We start from the raw sequence: 14,593 nt of genomic DNA on the forward strand, positions 1-14,593 counted from the left end.
GTAATCTACCGCACAAGTACACGAGCGCAAAATACGAGAGTGCATTTCTAAACTGGAATGCTGAAACAGAAGTGATCTCTATCCAACCGCTAACTGAAACTGTCCCTACAGCCATCCCAACCTCTTCCATACATAGCTCCCACCTCCAAAGAGAGCACTGGCCCCTGTAAAGGCGATCAAGCCGCCATAGCCGCTGCCATAGCCGCCAAAAGCCTGGCCCTTCCACGGCATGCCCTTCACCAGCGCCTCGCTCAACGGGCCCGAAATCACGTTGCCCACGCCACGGCCCATGGCGAGGAAGGCAAACACCATGCTCGGGTCGGCCCACTTCCCGTGATCGCTCCCGCTGCCGTCGCTGGTGTCTCCGGCGACGTTCCTCCGCGTGATCTCGCTCATGACGCCGGGCCAGGCGGACGTGTAGGAGCCTGCAAACAGGCCGTAGACGATGCAGAACAGATACAGCACGGGCAGGTTCACCGACAGGCCCCACAGCACCAGGGTGCCCAGCGTGGCGCCGATGGTCGACACCAGGAAACACGTGGTCACCTCGAGCCGGTCGATCAGGCTGCCCATGAGCACGCAGCCGAACACGCTGGCGACGTTGACCAGCATCATGGCCACGACGGCGGGGAAGGGGCTCGCGCCCAGCACGGCGCGCGCGTACGACGGCAGGTAGATGCCCGGCAGGAAGAAGCCGACGGCCTCGAGCACGTTGAAGGCCTGGTACAGCATGAAGGGCCGCTGCACGACGAAGCGCAGCGAGAAGGGCTTGGCGTGGCGCGCCGGGGCGACGGGCAGCCGCGGCTTGACGAAGTAGCTCAGCGGCGCGGTCAGCGCGAACACGGCGCAGGCGAAGATGCGCAGCGTGGTCTGGTATCCCTGCGCGTTGAGCAGCCACTCGAGCAGCAGCGGCAGCACGACGCCCGCGAGCCCCGTGGCCGACCACATGATGCCGAAGGCGAGCCCGCGGCGGGCGACGAACCATTCCTCGAGGTAGATGATGCACGACGAGTAGGCGATCGACCCGCCAATCGCGTAGAGGATGCCCTGCGTCACGAGCAGGTGGGTGACCGTCGTCGAGAAGGACGACAGCGCCAGCGCGAGGCACATGATGAGCAGGCCGAAGATGGTCGAGTAGCGCGCTGCTTTGGGGAAGCGCCGGTGGAGGCCCATTACGAGCGGGGTGTCGAGGTACATGATTCCCTGGGGAAACATAGTGTCAGATAAAGCATGGATTTTAACCTGGAAAAACAAAATTGGCTGAGATCTTACCAAGGCGCAGGTGCCGACGACGGGGATGTTGCTCGCCCCGATGAAGGGCTCGTGGGTGCTGTAGTAGTTCTGGAACACGCCGAAGGAGTAGCCGAAGCCTAGAATTGTTGACACAAGGTTAGGAACTGGCGCTATGTGGCTCATGCGATGCTTGTTCTCAAAATTCCATACCCCAGACGAGCGCCTCGATCATGAAGCATGCAGCCAGAAACAGCCAGGCGTCCTTGCCGCGGTCAACAGGCGGCAGGCTTTGCATCTCATGTCCGTGGCCATCCTCAACCTGGCGTTCCGGACTGCTTGTCCGCGGCGACTCCTCGGAGGACTGCAGCTCAATCGCTGTTGTGACTCCCACTTCGGACCGCATCGTGGGTGTTGATGGTCAAACTAGGTGACGAAAGTGGAAGCGCAAGACTGAACTTCACCGCTGCTCGGCAGGTCGTCAACAAACCAACAAAGCTTCCCCGGCGGTGTTGATAAATTTATCGCCCCTCGCCCCCTGTTTCCGTAGGATCCTACAGACCGCAACGTCACCCCACACGAATTACATTCGCGCCCTACGCATTCAAGGACGATCCGATGAATCGACCAATGGATAGACACTGGAAGCGCGGATCTGTCGCCGTCAACCATCAGGAGCGGCCCCTCTCAGCGCACCCGGCATGGGCGATAAAAATGCGAGACGGCGAGCCGAAGTCGGCTAGCGCGCAACCTCAGTGTGGATGGCTGGATGGGTCGGCCGGCGATAACGACCCGGCCGACTGGCGTCGTCCCCGGGGGCCCGACAACGGAGGCCGGGGTTATGCGGGGCTTGAGATTCTTAAGTGGGGGCCTTTAACTCCGTATCCGTGCCTATCCGCCGCTTCCGTCGACACTCACTTGTAGCCCGAAGCATCCTGGCACATATATAGGTATAATACGAGTCGTATGTCTAGCAATGTGTAGGCCGAAGAGGGTATTGGCGGGCGAACAGGATGAAGAACTGGGCGTGCCCACCTAAGTTTGGGAAGCCAGAGGAATAAGACTATGAGTGGCGTATATGCGGGGAAGCCTTGAGAGGAACAGTGAGCACTAACGACCATCAAGGAAGGTCTTGGTGTTCAACGGTATGCCTGCCTTACAACCAGGTATCCCCCTCGCATACTCGAATTATCATTGATTCAGTTTCCGTGAAGAGCAGACAGTTCGGCGTGTTTGGCGGGCATTGCATGCCTCCAACGAGGCGGGCCGCGAGGACAATGGGAGATGTCTCCGATAGCGAAAAACTGTCCCCACCTTTTCCCAGGGGTCAGCGCCAAGTTGTATGTAGACCCCTTGTAAAGGAAAGATTACCGTAATGCGGGGGAGCCGAGGTCTCGGTCCGCAAAACCTGGCGTGCCGGGGAAAGCGAAGCCGAGGACAAGAACGAGGCTGTGATGTGATATACAGTCCTAGTAGTACGTAGCATCGACCCTCTTTCTTCAAGGTCATATTCCAAAAACGACAGTGAATCCCGTATCGCCTCGACATTTGTGTTCATTACTCCAGAGATTCCATGTGCGCTGTGCGGTCCGACTCCATTACATACATGACCTTGTAACAAACAACACGGCCCCTTATCACTCCGTCGGTTGTACTTTACACACTTGCTGTGTAGTACAGTATCCCACAATGGCCTCCCCGCCAGTTATCAAGCTCGAATACAACGGCCGGCTGGCCATCATCACGATTGACAACGAGAAGAAGCTCAACGCGCTCACGCAGAACGACTACTACGACCTCGCCCAGAAACTGCGCGAGGTAGCCACGCACGACGAAGTCTACATCACGCTTCTCATCGGCAAAGGCCGGTACTTTTCCGCGTAATAAGCCCTTTCCTTCACCGTTCATTCTCAGCCTCGATGCCTCATAGCATAACTGACCCGATGATTTATATAATGTAAAAGAGGCGCGGACGTGACAGTCGTACGCCCAACCTTCCCCACCTCCTCCTCCCCCTCCGCTTTCCAGGGGCAAGACAGCGCAAGCCCACCACCCGCAGAACCGTCGGGCCACCGCGTCTTCCTGCAGAACTTCGTCGCCTTCAACCTGAACATCGCCCAGGCCTTCTACACGCACCCCAAGATCCTCGTCGTGGGGCTCAACGGGCCGGTGGTGGGGCTCTCCGCCGCCCTTATTTCTCTAGCCGACTTCATCTACGCGGCCCCGCACGCCTTCCTGCTCACGCCCTTCAGCTCGCTGGGGCTGGTGACCGAGGGCGTGGCGTCGCGCGCCCTGGTGCAGCGGCTCGGCCTGGCCAAGGCTAACGAGGCGCTGATCATGAGCAAGCGCATCAGCTGCGAGGAGCTGGCCGCTACTGGTTTCGTGAACAAGGTGTTTGCCGAGTGCGGAAGGGGCCCCGGGGAGGATGAGAAGTTCCGGGCGCTGGTGCTGAGGGAGATTGATGAGCGGTTGGGCGAGCATTTGGTGGGTGAGAGCTTGTTGGGGATCAAGAAGCTGATTCGGCAGCCCGAGAGGGAGGTCATGGATCGGCAGAATGTGGCCGAGGTGTTTGGCGGGTTGGAGAGGTTCATGAGCGGGGTGCCGCAGGAGGAGTTCGCCAAGATTGCCTCGGGAAAGAAGAGGCATAAACTCTGAGTGAGGGGTTACGATGTCTTGTATTAGCTTCTTTTGGGTGCTCTATGTCAACAAGCCGAACAGCAGCGCCGTCCGCTTGTAGTAGTCCTGAGCCGCCTTGGCCAACCTCTCCTTGGCGGCAGCATCCAGGCCTGATCTCTGATAGATGGTGTCCTCTACCTCCTTTAGTGAATCTTCGTCCGGCGCGTGCTGGGGCTCACAGAACTGCCGGAGGTAGTAAAAGTCCATTAGCCACTGCACGAGCAGGTCTCCCCGCTCTGGGTTTTCTTCGCGCTTGTCGTTTGTCTCCTCGGCTGGCAGATCTTCCACGTATTCCCCCACAAGGTTGGGCCCATCTAGGGAGTTGAGGGCCTCACAGAAGGCCGTAGATATCCCTCCGCTTAAGCGCCGCTTCAGAGCAGAGACCGCCGCAGGACTCCACAAATCTGCGCCTGCTTTATCCATGGCGACCACCAAGTCCCTCAAGAACCTGAAGACCCCCGGCGACGGCGACCCTGGCAGCGCCGGCTCGCCCTCCCACAGGCTTCGTCCGACAACGCTCTTCAGCGGCAGTGTCCGAAACTCCAACTGCTCCCCGGGGAAGATCGTTGCTACTACGTAGTTCTGAAGCTCCGGCACCGTATTCAAGCCGAAGTTCTTGACTGCCTCCAGATCGGGAAGCTGGGCTCGAATGTCCCTGAACAGTCGCAGGAAGTACATGGCAACCCAGACACTAGCCGCACCTCCTGATTGCTTAACCCACAGCATCCTGAGTTGCTCGTTCAGCCGGTAAAACGCGCCAACCAGTAAGCGGTGTAGATGCTCGCTCAGCGCGAGCGGGTCATCATTGGAAAGCAGCTTCTGACGCTCCTCAATCGTCTCTTCGTCCTCGATCTCGTCGACGTCGTTGTCCCACCGCTGCCGCTTCAGCTGGTCCACGACTTGCCCAACATCGTCGATGACACGAAACCAGGATCTGTAGCTGTTGACCGCCTTGGACACGGCATCATTTCTGCCGTCCAGCCGCGCCACCACCTCTTGCGTAAACTGGGACGCGCCGTTGGAAAGGTCTGTGTCTAACGAAGATATATTCCATAGCCTCCGAGGGGCGTTGGAGACGCCGTCGCCGAATTCGCCAAGGGCTGCGGACACTTCAGAACCGACGAGGCGCAACTTAGATACCTTGGCTTCGAGGACTCGTAGCATCTGCTTGTTGATGACATCGCGGAGCTGGTCCAGCATAATGGACGGGTCGAAGCCGCGCGCCTTTCCACCCTCGGCGATCCAGAGCTTTAAGACGCTCGTGCGCAGATCCACGATAGCCTTTAACTCGGTCATGCTCTCCAGCGCCTTCTCGATACCCCGCAGCAACACATCGCTTCCCTTCTTCGCCCAGTCAGCGAGCAGCTCCCTGGCCTGCTGCGCATCCAAATCGTCGTGGCGGATAAACGGCGTATAGAACTGAATCTCATCGCCGCACCACCTCTTGTGGACATCCAGTCTCAGCCCCTCCATCTCCTTCAGCGAGGCATTCTCCAGCAGCCGCTCATTCTTGAGCGCAAGCAGCGCTTCCGTAAGCTTGTGCGGCACCAGTGTCTGCACATCCTGCAGCGTCTTGGTGTACAGCCCCAGCGCTCGGAGAACATCCTTGGGCTGTCTCGCCACCCTCTCCTCCTCGTCCGCATCCAGCGCCATCGCAATGGCCTTGGCCCTCGTGCGCAGAAAGTGGGCCAGCACATCCCTCGCCCCGGAGCTCGTAGTCAGACTGTAAGCGCTCAGCGCCTTCAGCACATCCCCCTGCTTCATCGCCTTGCCGCTGGCACTCCGCAGCACGGTATCCACACTCCTCATCAGTCGGGCGTGGTGGACCGTCTCCAGGCGACTCCTCGCAATCTCGATCCTCGCATCCTCCTTCTGTGTCTCCTCGCCAAAGCTCTTGACCACCAGCCTCCCAAGCACATACAACCGCGCGGCGAGAACCAACCTCTCCCCTCTCCCCGTTTCTTGACTTATAACCTCCGCTCCTCCCTGCCTCGCCGACGACAACAACCCCCTCAAACCCAGCAAACACCCCTCCAGTAACCTCCCCCTGGCCACACTTCCCACCTCCACCACCTCACTTCCACTCCCATCCCCACTAGCAGTATCAGTACCAGTACCAGTACCAGTAGTAGTATAAACCCTCCCCCCGGTCCCCTTCACAAACGCAGCGAGCCCCTCGGCCTTGTGCACGATCACCCCCCGGCCACAGCGGCCGCCCATGCCGCCCAGCGTGCTCAAGACATGGTCCATGTCGCGGTGCATCTCGGCGATGGTGTCGGCCGTGCCGAGCAGCTCGCGGTAGGAGCCGCCGACCTGGGTGCGCAGGCGCGAGGCGATATCGCCGACCTGGCTCTGCAGCGCGTTGTGGATGGCGCGGATCTGCGGGAGCGTGTACTGCGGGTGGTGGGTGGAGGAGAAGAGGTCGGCGGAGGAGGTCAGGGTGGAGAGGTCGAGGTTTGGTGGGAGGTTGGCCATTTTCTTTTTGTCTGTTATTTTTTGGTTTGTAGTTTGTGCTTTTTCTTCCGTGGTGATTTGAGGAAGAGTCGGGCGGCTTGCGGGAGCTACCTTTGTGTTGTCCTTGAATGGGCCATTGAGGGGGGTGGTATCGTCCTTGTTCTGGGAGCAATTGCTGCGACAGTGGTGGGCGGGTGGTTGAATCGTGTTGGAGTTGAAGTTGAAGCATGCATAAGATGGAGCGGTTGAACAAGCACTAACCCTAACCCCCACAGCCCACACTTAACCTCGCGTGCCATTTCAGTCAAGGGCTGTCAATCATCCCAACAACAACACAGATTATCAACACGAAAGAGTCGGAGAGTGTGAAACCAAAACCACCAAGAAACACACGACGCTATGGAAAGCTACACTCCGATTTAATATGATGAAAGAGTCATGGTGAAGAAGAGAGACCACGAGAAGCGGTTGCTGGATTTGCAAATTCAGGCGGGTATGTGCTTTCAGGGGACGGGCTTCAGCGGAGTGAGTCGCACTAATAGCCATTCAACAACAGAGAAAGTGTGATGAGATCAGAGCTGGCTGCCGGAACTGTGCCAAGAGGCGTCTTGAGTGCCCTGGCTATCAACAGCGCCTTCGGTGGTCTTCCAATCACGAAACACCGACACCAGTACAGGCAAATGGTTCTGCAAACTTCATGCAGCTTGTAAGTGCTGCAACCGAGTCTGTTGTCTCCTTCCCCAGCGTCACTACAGACCCGAACATCATCAGCTCTTCAGTCCCGGACAGCAGTAAACCCGGGCCGTCTCTTCACGGTGTCCCGCAACCCGGGGACCTCTTCTCAACTTGGTGACAAGGTAGCACGGTGCCAACGGGTAGTGCTACTTCCGACGACGGCCAAGACGACGCTCAAAATGATGTCCAAGATGATGGTTACACGGCACTAGATCAGAACGTCACCAGCGCCTTCTGTCCTGTCACCACACCAGAGCCCGCCACGCCAAAGCCAGCGGGAGTACCGCTGCAGAGCGAAGATTTGCAGCCAACGCCTCCGTGCTTAGAGACCCGAATGTTCGCCCCGCCGTCTTCGGAAGAGCGTCGCACTCCACCGGCGACAGCAAGTGTGGCCACTAACGCAGGTACGAGCAAGGCTTCAGAGAGGGCACCTAAGGGTCTCTCTATATGGAGATGGACCTGAAGCAGAGGTCCATGTTGCTCAACTCTGTTCCGGTGAGCGGGCGAAAGCCCGATGGTTATATAACCCCTACGTGGGGACAGAAGCAGTTGTGACCGAGCTACTGCCGCTCAACTTTGTTGAGGCCAGCTTCATGAAGCTAGTCCCCGACAGCCTTTTACGGCAACGGGAGGCTAAGAATGCTGCCCTTGCGGCTCATGGGGGAGGGCCGAAGCCCGAATTCCGCTCGACATGAGCGATGACCAAGAGTGTTACACAGTAAATTCTGAGCTTCACGGAAACCGGATTAGATCATTGTCTGTCGGGTGTAATGGCCGATAGCGAGAGAAGACGAAACAGTAGCACTTCCCATAGAGGAGAATGAGGCTTTATGTGACTGAGGTACAGATCTGTCTTATCCGCCTTGGTGTAACAACGAGGTCTCCAGCTGCATACCCTTAAATATGTTATACAGCGTCTTGATGACCAGAATCTGACCTTGACCGTCGACGACAATTACTCAGCACATCACTAATAACTCAGCGACATTTGGCCAGTGAGAGTGGTGCCGCGGTGACCCCGCAGTTGAAATATCGCCTCTGTGGACCTCACTGATGTTCTCACTGCACATCGCAACTTCTCTGGGCTCCGACTCACCCTTGGACATCATCAAGTTGCCACACAATACGGAACGCCGCTGTGTTTCACAAGAGCCAAGATATACCGTATTCAACCGCCATCCTTAAACCATCTAATTGCCTCTCATTTATCTTTACCGCCATCTTACCGATTCACTCACTCATCATTCTGAAAAGGCTCACCTCTCTCACATACTCACAAAGGAGGGAAGAGAACTCACCACCACCAAAAGAAAACATGCCGACCCCAGACCTGCCGACCCTAACCTTCGCCGACTCGGAGGAGACCTCCCTCCTCTCCCGCAAATTCGGCCGCGAGATCGCAAACTACTTCTCCGGCAGCCCGCTCAACCGGCTGTCCTTCCTACGGGCCGACCACGACTTCCTGCGCGCCGCCTTCGCCCACTCGCGCGCGCGCTTCCTCCTGCTCAACGCGCTCGCGCCGCTCGTGCAGGCGGCCGACACGGCGCAGCTCGCGTTCGCGACGCACGCCGATGTGGTCGCCCTGACGGGTCCCGCGGAGAGCGGGGGCCCCTTTTCCCGCACCGAGGAGGAGATGGTTGCGCAGTATGACTCTAGCGAGGAAAGGGTTATTGTTGTGTTTTTGGGCGTGGATGAGACGAGTATTTTGGATGCGACTACAACTCAGAGTACTACTACTACTACTACTACTACTACTACTACTACTACTACTAGTAGTAGTAGTAGAGAGGAGGAGGTGGAGGAGTTTAGGTATAGGGACTTCAAGGGGACGCCGTACTTTGCTGTGGACGTCACGCCGCGGGGGAAGCTGGCCGGGGCGGCCGAGGGGGTCATCAACGCGATGAAGGAGAAGGGGTTTGCGTTCCACGATCACTCGCCGAGGCATATGGGCTTGCACGCCGGGCAAGGTGAGTAGAACTACCTACCTACATTCTCCACTCCTAGGGTAATCAAGGCAACTGGATCTACCGTTTCTACTAACACGAGATGTGCGAAAAATAAAACAGCGGCAATATACGGCCACGCCCGCGCGCTGGTCGACTGGAACACGCGGACGCCCTTCTGCGCCCAGTGCGGCCAGCCCACGCTCTCGGTACAGGCGGGCACCAAGCGGGTGTGCCCGCCGACAGACCGGGCCGGCGGGCAGGTACGCGAGCGCAAGCCGTGCGCCACGCGCGGCACCGTGTCGAACCACAGCTTCCCCCGGACGGATCCGACCGTCATCATGGCCGTCATCAGCGCCGACGGCACCAAGGTGCTGCTCGGCCGGCAGCGGCGCTGGCCCAAGTACTGGTTCAGCACGCTGGCCGGCTTCCAGGAGCCCGGCGAGTCCATCGAGGAGGCCGTGCGCAGGGAGGTCTGGGAGGAGAGCGGCGTCAAGGTGGGGCGTGTGGTCCTGCACAGCTCGCAGCCGTGGCCGTTCCCCGCGAGCTTGATGATTGGCGCTATCGGGCAGGCGCTGCCGGGAGACGGGGAGAAGATCTATCTCGGGCATGACGCCGAGCTCGAGAGCGCCAAGTGGTTCCCGTTGGAGGAGGTCAAGGAGGCGCTAGAGAAGGGGGCAAGCGGCCTGGGAGAGGCGGCGCCGGATGGCTATGTCGAAGGCGCGCTGAGGCTGCCGCCGCAGACGGCCATCGCGAATCGTTTGATGACGGCCGTCGTGGAGGGGTGGTGGATTCCTTCGAGGATGTAGTTCTACGGTTCGGAGAGAGCAAGCCCATCTTAGACATGATATCCGCAGACCTGAGGGATAGAATAATGAAGAGCATCTGAAGAACGGACGACACACGCTCAAAAATCAATGACTCGAAGTCGGGCATAATTGCAGGAAACAGCTGAACATCTACAGCGCTCCTGGCGAGTGCCGAAACCAGCCTAAAAGCGATGCTAAATATCCCACTTCTCGAAGGACTGAGAGTCACCAGATTGACCCAGTTGACCCTCAATCGGTCTCAATATGCCAACCAATCCGACCCAAAAGCGGGACAAATGGGAAAGCGGCCGCCCATCGTAGGATTGTATCAACTTGACTGAGCCCTCGACAAGACGTGCGGCCTCCATGGTGATGCCATGTACCCCCGACGCTAAGGGTGAACAAACAAACAAAAGCCATGTATCAGCATCTCGTTCTGGAACTTGGCCCAGATCTTGGATACAGCACTGCCCTTGAGGGCTTTTGTATCGAGGCGCCGGCATCTACATTAGGAGAGCTCCGTCATGTTTTAAAGATGTTGGTACAGGGCGTTGTTTGTTTCTTTGTTTGTTTGTGCACCCCTACGTCCGGGGTTACATGGACATCGCCATGGAGGCCGCAAATTCTGATCGAAGTACATACAAGTCACACAGACACAGGGCAAAATTCGATTCAATCCAATCCAACCAACCCACTTCAAAACTGAAGTTGGAGATGAATGGAAAGAAAAAAGGAATGTCGAGACCACCCCACCGTCACGGACCTAGCGAAGCGCCGTCCGCGGCTTGTAAAGAGGGAAGAGGTGATCAGAAGCATTGCTGTTGGAGGCCGGGAACGGAGGAAGAGACCCATGGGAGAGATCGAATAACCCTCAGCAAGCCACATACGTGGAGCCGCCAGACCAACAAGCAAACACAACGTGCTCGCCCAAGCTCACTTCACATGGCGGTGCAGTGAGATGGGCGCTGCGTTGCGCTTGCTTGCTGATGAAGAAGGGAAAAAGAAAAAGAAGAGGGAAAGTGAATCGGCGGCTGAAGTTTTTTTATGGCTGGCTCGTTGCATGTGGTGGGGTCGGGCTAAGAAGTGGGGAGGGGCGTGGGTGCAGTGATTGGCCGATTAGGGTTACCTGAATTATCTAGGCGTCAGGTAGGTAATGTAATCCGTACATAGCGCAGCTTCCTCTCCGACTCTTGACGCTTGAGCAGTTCAGCTACGAGTAGATCTGCAAGTGCAGTAGCGATGACTACCGGACTGCAAGTTATAGCGAACCGACCTGGGAGATGACGAGACGTCATGTATCACATCAATCAATCATAGGGAGACATCATTCACAGAGCAGACACAGATCTCATTTCCACCATGCTATCATGCTATGCCCCGTGAAAAAAAACCCCCGAGACGACCCCCAGGAGCCCCGAGAACCGCATTTAGTAGAGGCGCTTGGGAGGCGACATGGTAGCCTTGATGGTCAGGCTACCAACGTTCTGCCAGCCCTTCTTCAGCAGCGAGACGAGGTAGTTGATAGCCAACATGATGTTGGCGACCAGCTGGTCCTGGGTCATGCCAACGTTGCCAACAGCGACGCCCATGCAGAGTACCTTCTTCAGCTGGAACTTCACGGTCGACTTGACCTCGTTGATCTTGGCGCTGAGGTCGTCGGCGTGCGAGACGGGAGTTGGGAACTTGCCGGCTGCAGAACAGAGTTAGTGATTCGAGTTCGGGAAGTGTGGAAGTGCTTGGTTCGAAGCGGGGTTCGTCCATACCCTTGGAAAGACCAGGACCCAGCAGACGGGGGATCATCTTGATCAGCGAGTCGGAAGCGACGAAGGCATCGTACTTGCGCGCCAGCTTCTTGATCAGCTTCTTGTTCTTGTTGAGCTTCTTCAGGTCGTCGGCGCTCATGGCGTCCACGCCGCCGTGCTTGGCACGGTCGATATCGTGCTGGTCACCGAGGATGCAGATGCTCATGTTCGGGCGGGGAACGGTGGGCAGCTTGACGGTGCCGGAGAAACGCTTGTCACGCTGGGGGTCATAGTTCTTCAGGCCGATCTGGAGCTCGACCGTCTCCAGGAAGTTGCGCTTCTTCGTGTTGTTGCTGTACTCGAGGAGATCAGCAACGTGCTGACGCACACCGGCTGCAAAAACGGTCAGTATGTCGTGTACCGAGAAGGTGAGGAGTCGTCGATGGTTTGGTGAGCATACCGACGGTGATCTTTGACATGTTGACCGTCTTCCTTTAGAATTTCTTCGAAAGGTGTGGTTTAATTGCGTCGTTGACGGTAAGCTGCCGAGTTCGATGGTTGGAGGATCGAATTTGCAAATGTCTGGGGGAATTTGTGCGATGGCGGGGCAGGCCGGCACGCTGACAGCTGGCGGGCGCTTGGTGGTGGGCCGCCTGGTAGTGCTCCACTATTCTTTCGCGCAACGGCGCTACAACCTCCCTTGCTCAAGTCGCTTTGCATCCTTAGATTCCCAACTGCATCTGAAGAGTGCTCGCTCATAAATGTGACAGGAGTGTATGTGGCTCTCGATGGTTAATGGGTAATTTTTCCAGGAGCCCTCACTAGGTATCTTAACTTCGTGACCATCCTGCCTGGGACGATATGCGCACAGCAGCTTGCTGTGGATTGCCCTAAGCCATCGCTGTGTGCTCCCTCTACATTGTCTACAGCCATTCAAGCCCGCCGCCCAGAGTCGTGAATCGACTACGGACGGTTGCAAGATTCGCTTACGCATTCCAAGGAGTGGATTGACTGGGTAGCGTACCCATTTGAACGTTTCCAGGTCCTTCTACTGTTCCTTTCGCCGGTGATTTCTTTGTTATTCACTATCTTAGCTAGAGGATGAGAATAGCGAAGAGGGTGGGAACCGCGACGGGGAAGAGTCGGAGTCGGAGTCGGAAACACTCTAAGGCATGGCTCGACTGATCCGACATACCAATGGCGTCTCTGAGCCTAAGAGAGGCATCTACGACATCGTTTCGAGACACGGATCCATGTAATTGGCAGGACCAAATCACCAGAATACGCCGTCGTCAGCTGGAAGACCCAAGGGAAGCGTCTCACCATTAAGCTCGCTCTCTGATGTCTGCCCATGATGGCGATGGGCGACACATGCCTCAGCGAACAGTACTCTCCTTGCGACAGTTGGAGCAAGTTGGCAACGACAAACACAGCATACGTTCACAACACATCGGGCAAGCGCACGAGGCGTCTGCCAAGGGGCGCGGCCCTTTGGGAGCCCTTCGAAGCTGCCCCGGAGGCTCAACAGGACCCGCCAGCGTCTTACGAGTCACAGACTCTGTGAAATATTAGGCCCAAGATGTTATCCACGCGGCTCAGAGCGACGCATTAGGGTACATGGACGAAGGGGGCGAGAGTTGGGAGACACCGCGCGCAGGACCTAGTGTGCAAAGGGCACATAGTCCTGCCCCCTGACTCTGACACTGGCCGTGGGAAGAGGAACGTGCGCGCCGTCAAGCTGACCAAGGTCGGTCGCGGCAAATACACCTTCACCAACGCAAAGGGCAAAGCGACACAGACGACCAAGGACGAATGGCAAAAGGTTGATGGCGGATATGAGTGTTCAGGAGAAAAGCACGTTTACTTGACAGAGAAGTTACCATAAGAAAGGAGGGAAGAACGGAAGCGAGGAAGAGAAGGGAAGAAGGGAAGAGATGGCATTCCTTCCTAGCCCTGTTGCAAACGGAGTAACCAGAAAAGGGGAGCTGCGCGGCCCCTCCTCCTACAATCAAGCCTCTCCCACCTCGTTAAATCCGCTCACTGCGACCTGGATAGGGTAAGGCACATACACAACGCTCAAGTACTGATAACAATGTGTTCATGGAAACTCCAATCTCTCTTGTGTCCTAGGCGTCGGTTACTATTAATTATATCCATTATGGGGGCCATGATTCCCTGACAAACAACAAATAAAGCAACGGTGCGTCAGACGTGTTTCTTTTTCTTCACTGATCCCTCCCATATGCATAACCTCCCCCAGGTTTCAAGGTTCTCCAACTGCCGGCGGTTGGGACGCAAGTGTACTAGCGAGACATAGAAAAGGAAAGTCAGGATAGTCCACTCAGCCCTGCAGATCGCCGTGTTGCGTCGTGCAAGGTGCTTGCTCCTGTCTGAGCCTGCCACCAACTTTGTCGCAGAGAACTCTGTTAGTGAATGGAATGCTGGGAGATCGAGATGATACACGAGGAGCATTTACATGGGTCCATGGGCCACGATATCTCGACTGGCTTCTCTTCAGATGGCTTGGCGGGAGCTGGACTGCTATGGAGGACGATATCGGTGCTCTTAATAGTCGATCCCATGGTGATGGGGATGGAGCTTGGGCTTGGCCTTGGACTGGAAAGTCCCACAACGAACAATACGTTCCAGGGAAGTAAATGAGCTGGTTGGAAGGGAGCAAGCAGTATGGGAAGAAGCGGCTTCGGGCGTGGTGGTGAGGTTGTGGATGGACGGCCAAGTTTGGGGATGGACTATCGACACATCTCTTCATTCTTCTCGCTGCTCGCTCTTCTCTTATACACAGGACCGTCCCTCTGTTTTCTGTTGAGCAGACAGAACCTGAAGGGATCGCCTCTTGGTGTTCTGGAGGACACAAGACACAAACTGCCGCATGTCCAACCGTGCCACGAGAGTGAATCCGGTTGCAAGCGACACATGGTAGGGTGGATAATAGCCGCCTTCAACCAAGGGTTGTGCCGCATCAAGCAGCATCACGACTCACTTG

At 56.9% G+C, this 14,593-nt stretch overlaps 5 protein-coding genes across 5 annotated transcripts; 2 read left to right on the forward strand and 3 right to left on the reverse strand.

Annotated features, from left to right (window-relative positions):
* Positions 1-9: 9 nt before the first annotated feature.
* On the reverse strand, positions 10-1,817 carry B0T15DRAFT_305170 (major facilitator superfamily domain-containing protein). Its single transcript, XM_062863857.1, has 3 exons — positions 1,444-1,817; positions 1,273-1,370; positions 10-1,203 (listed from the first exon to the last, which is right to left on the reverse strand). Exons 1-3 carry the CDS (start codon positions 1,634-1,636, stop codon positions 106-108), a joined length of 1,389 nt encoding a protein of 462 aa, XP_062718210.1. The 5' UTR covers positions 1,637-1,817; the 3' UTR covers positions 10-105.
* Positions 1,818-2,645: 828 nt separating this feature from the next.
* On the forward strand, positions 2,646-3,906 carry B0T15DRAFT_305188 (ClpP/crotonase-like domain-containing protein). Its single transcript, XM_062863858.1, has 2 exons — positions 2,646-3,110; positions 3,195-3,906. Exons 1-2 carry the CDS (start codon positions 2,920-2,922, stop codon positions 3,883-3,885), a joined length of 882 nt encoding a protein of 293 aa, XP_062718211.1. The 5' UTR covers positions 2,646-2,919; the 3' UTR covers positions 3,886-3,906.
* On the reverse strand, positions 3,907-6,366 carry B0T15DRAFT_562226 (uncharacterized protein; the record flags this gene model as incomplete). The annotated part of the gene is made up of 2 exons (XM_062870570.1): positions 3,907-5,970; positions 6,046-6,366. Coding segments are annotated over 2 exons (2,364 nt in total), but the record flags the coding sequence as incomplete, so codon positions are not given.
* Positions 6,367-8,020: 1,654 nt separating this feature from the next.
* Positions 8,021-9,983, forward strand: B0T15DRAFT_440810 (NUDIX hydrolase domain-like protein). The gene is made up of 3 exons (XM_062865909.1): positions 8,021-8,822; positions 8,883-9,062; positions 9,162-9,983. Exons 1-3 carry the CDS (start codon positions 8,411-8,413, stop codon positions 9,845-9,847), a joined length of 1,278 nt encoding a protein of 425 aa, XP_062718213.1. The 5' UTR covers positions 8,021-8,410; the 3' UTR covers positions 9,848-9,983.
* A 1,219-nt stretch (positions 9,984-11,202) lies between these two features.
* On the reverse strand, positions 11,203-12,150 carry B0T15DRAFT_569667 (ribosomal protein L1-like protein). The gene is made up of 3 exons (XM_062870811.1): positions 12,050-12,150; positions 11,611-11,982; positions 11,203-11,537 (listed from the first exon to the last, which is right to left on the reverse strand). Exons 1-3 carry the CDS (start codon positions 12,066-12,068, stop codon positions 11,275-11,277), a joined length of 654 nt encoding a protein of 217 aa, XP_062718214.1. The 5' UTR covers positions 12,069-12,150; the 3' UTR covers positions 11,203-11,274.
* Positions 12,151-14,593: the final 2,443 nt, after the last annotated feature.

Source organism: Chaetomium strumarium, assembly GCF_033439665.1.
Source record: "Chaetomium strumarium strain CBS 333.67 chromosome Unknown B0T15scaffold_7, whole genome shotgun sequence".
Lineage (NCBI taxonomy): Eukaryota > Fungi > Ascomycota > Sordariomycetes > Sordariales > Chaetomiaceae > Chaetomium > Chaetomium strumarium.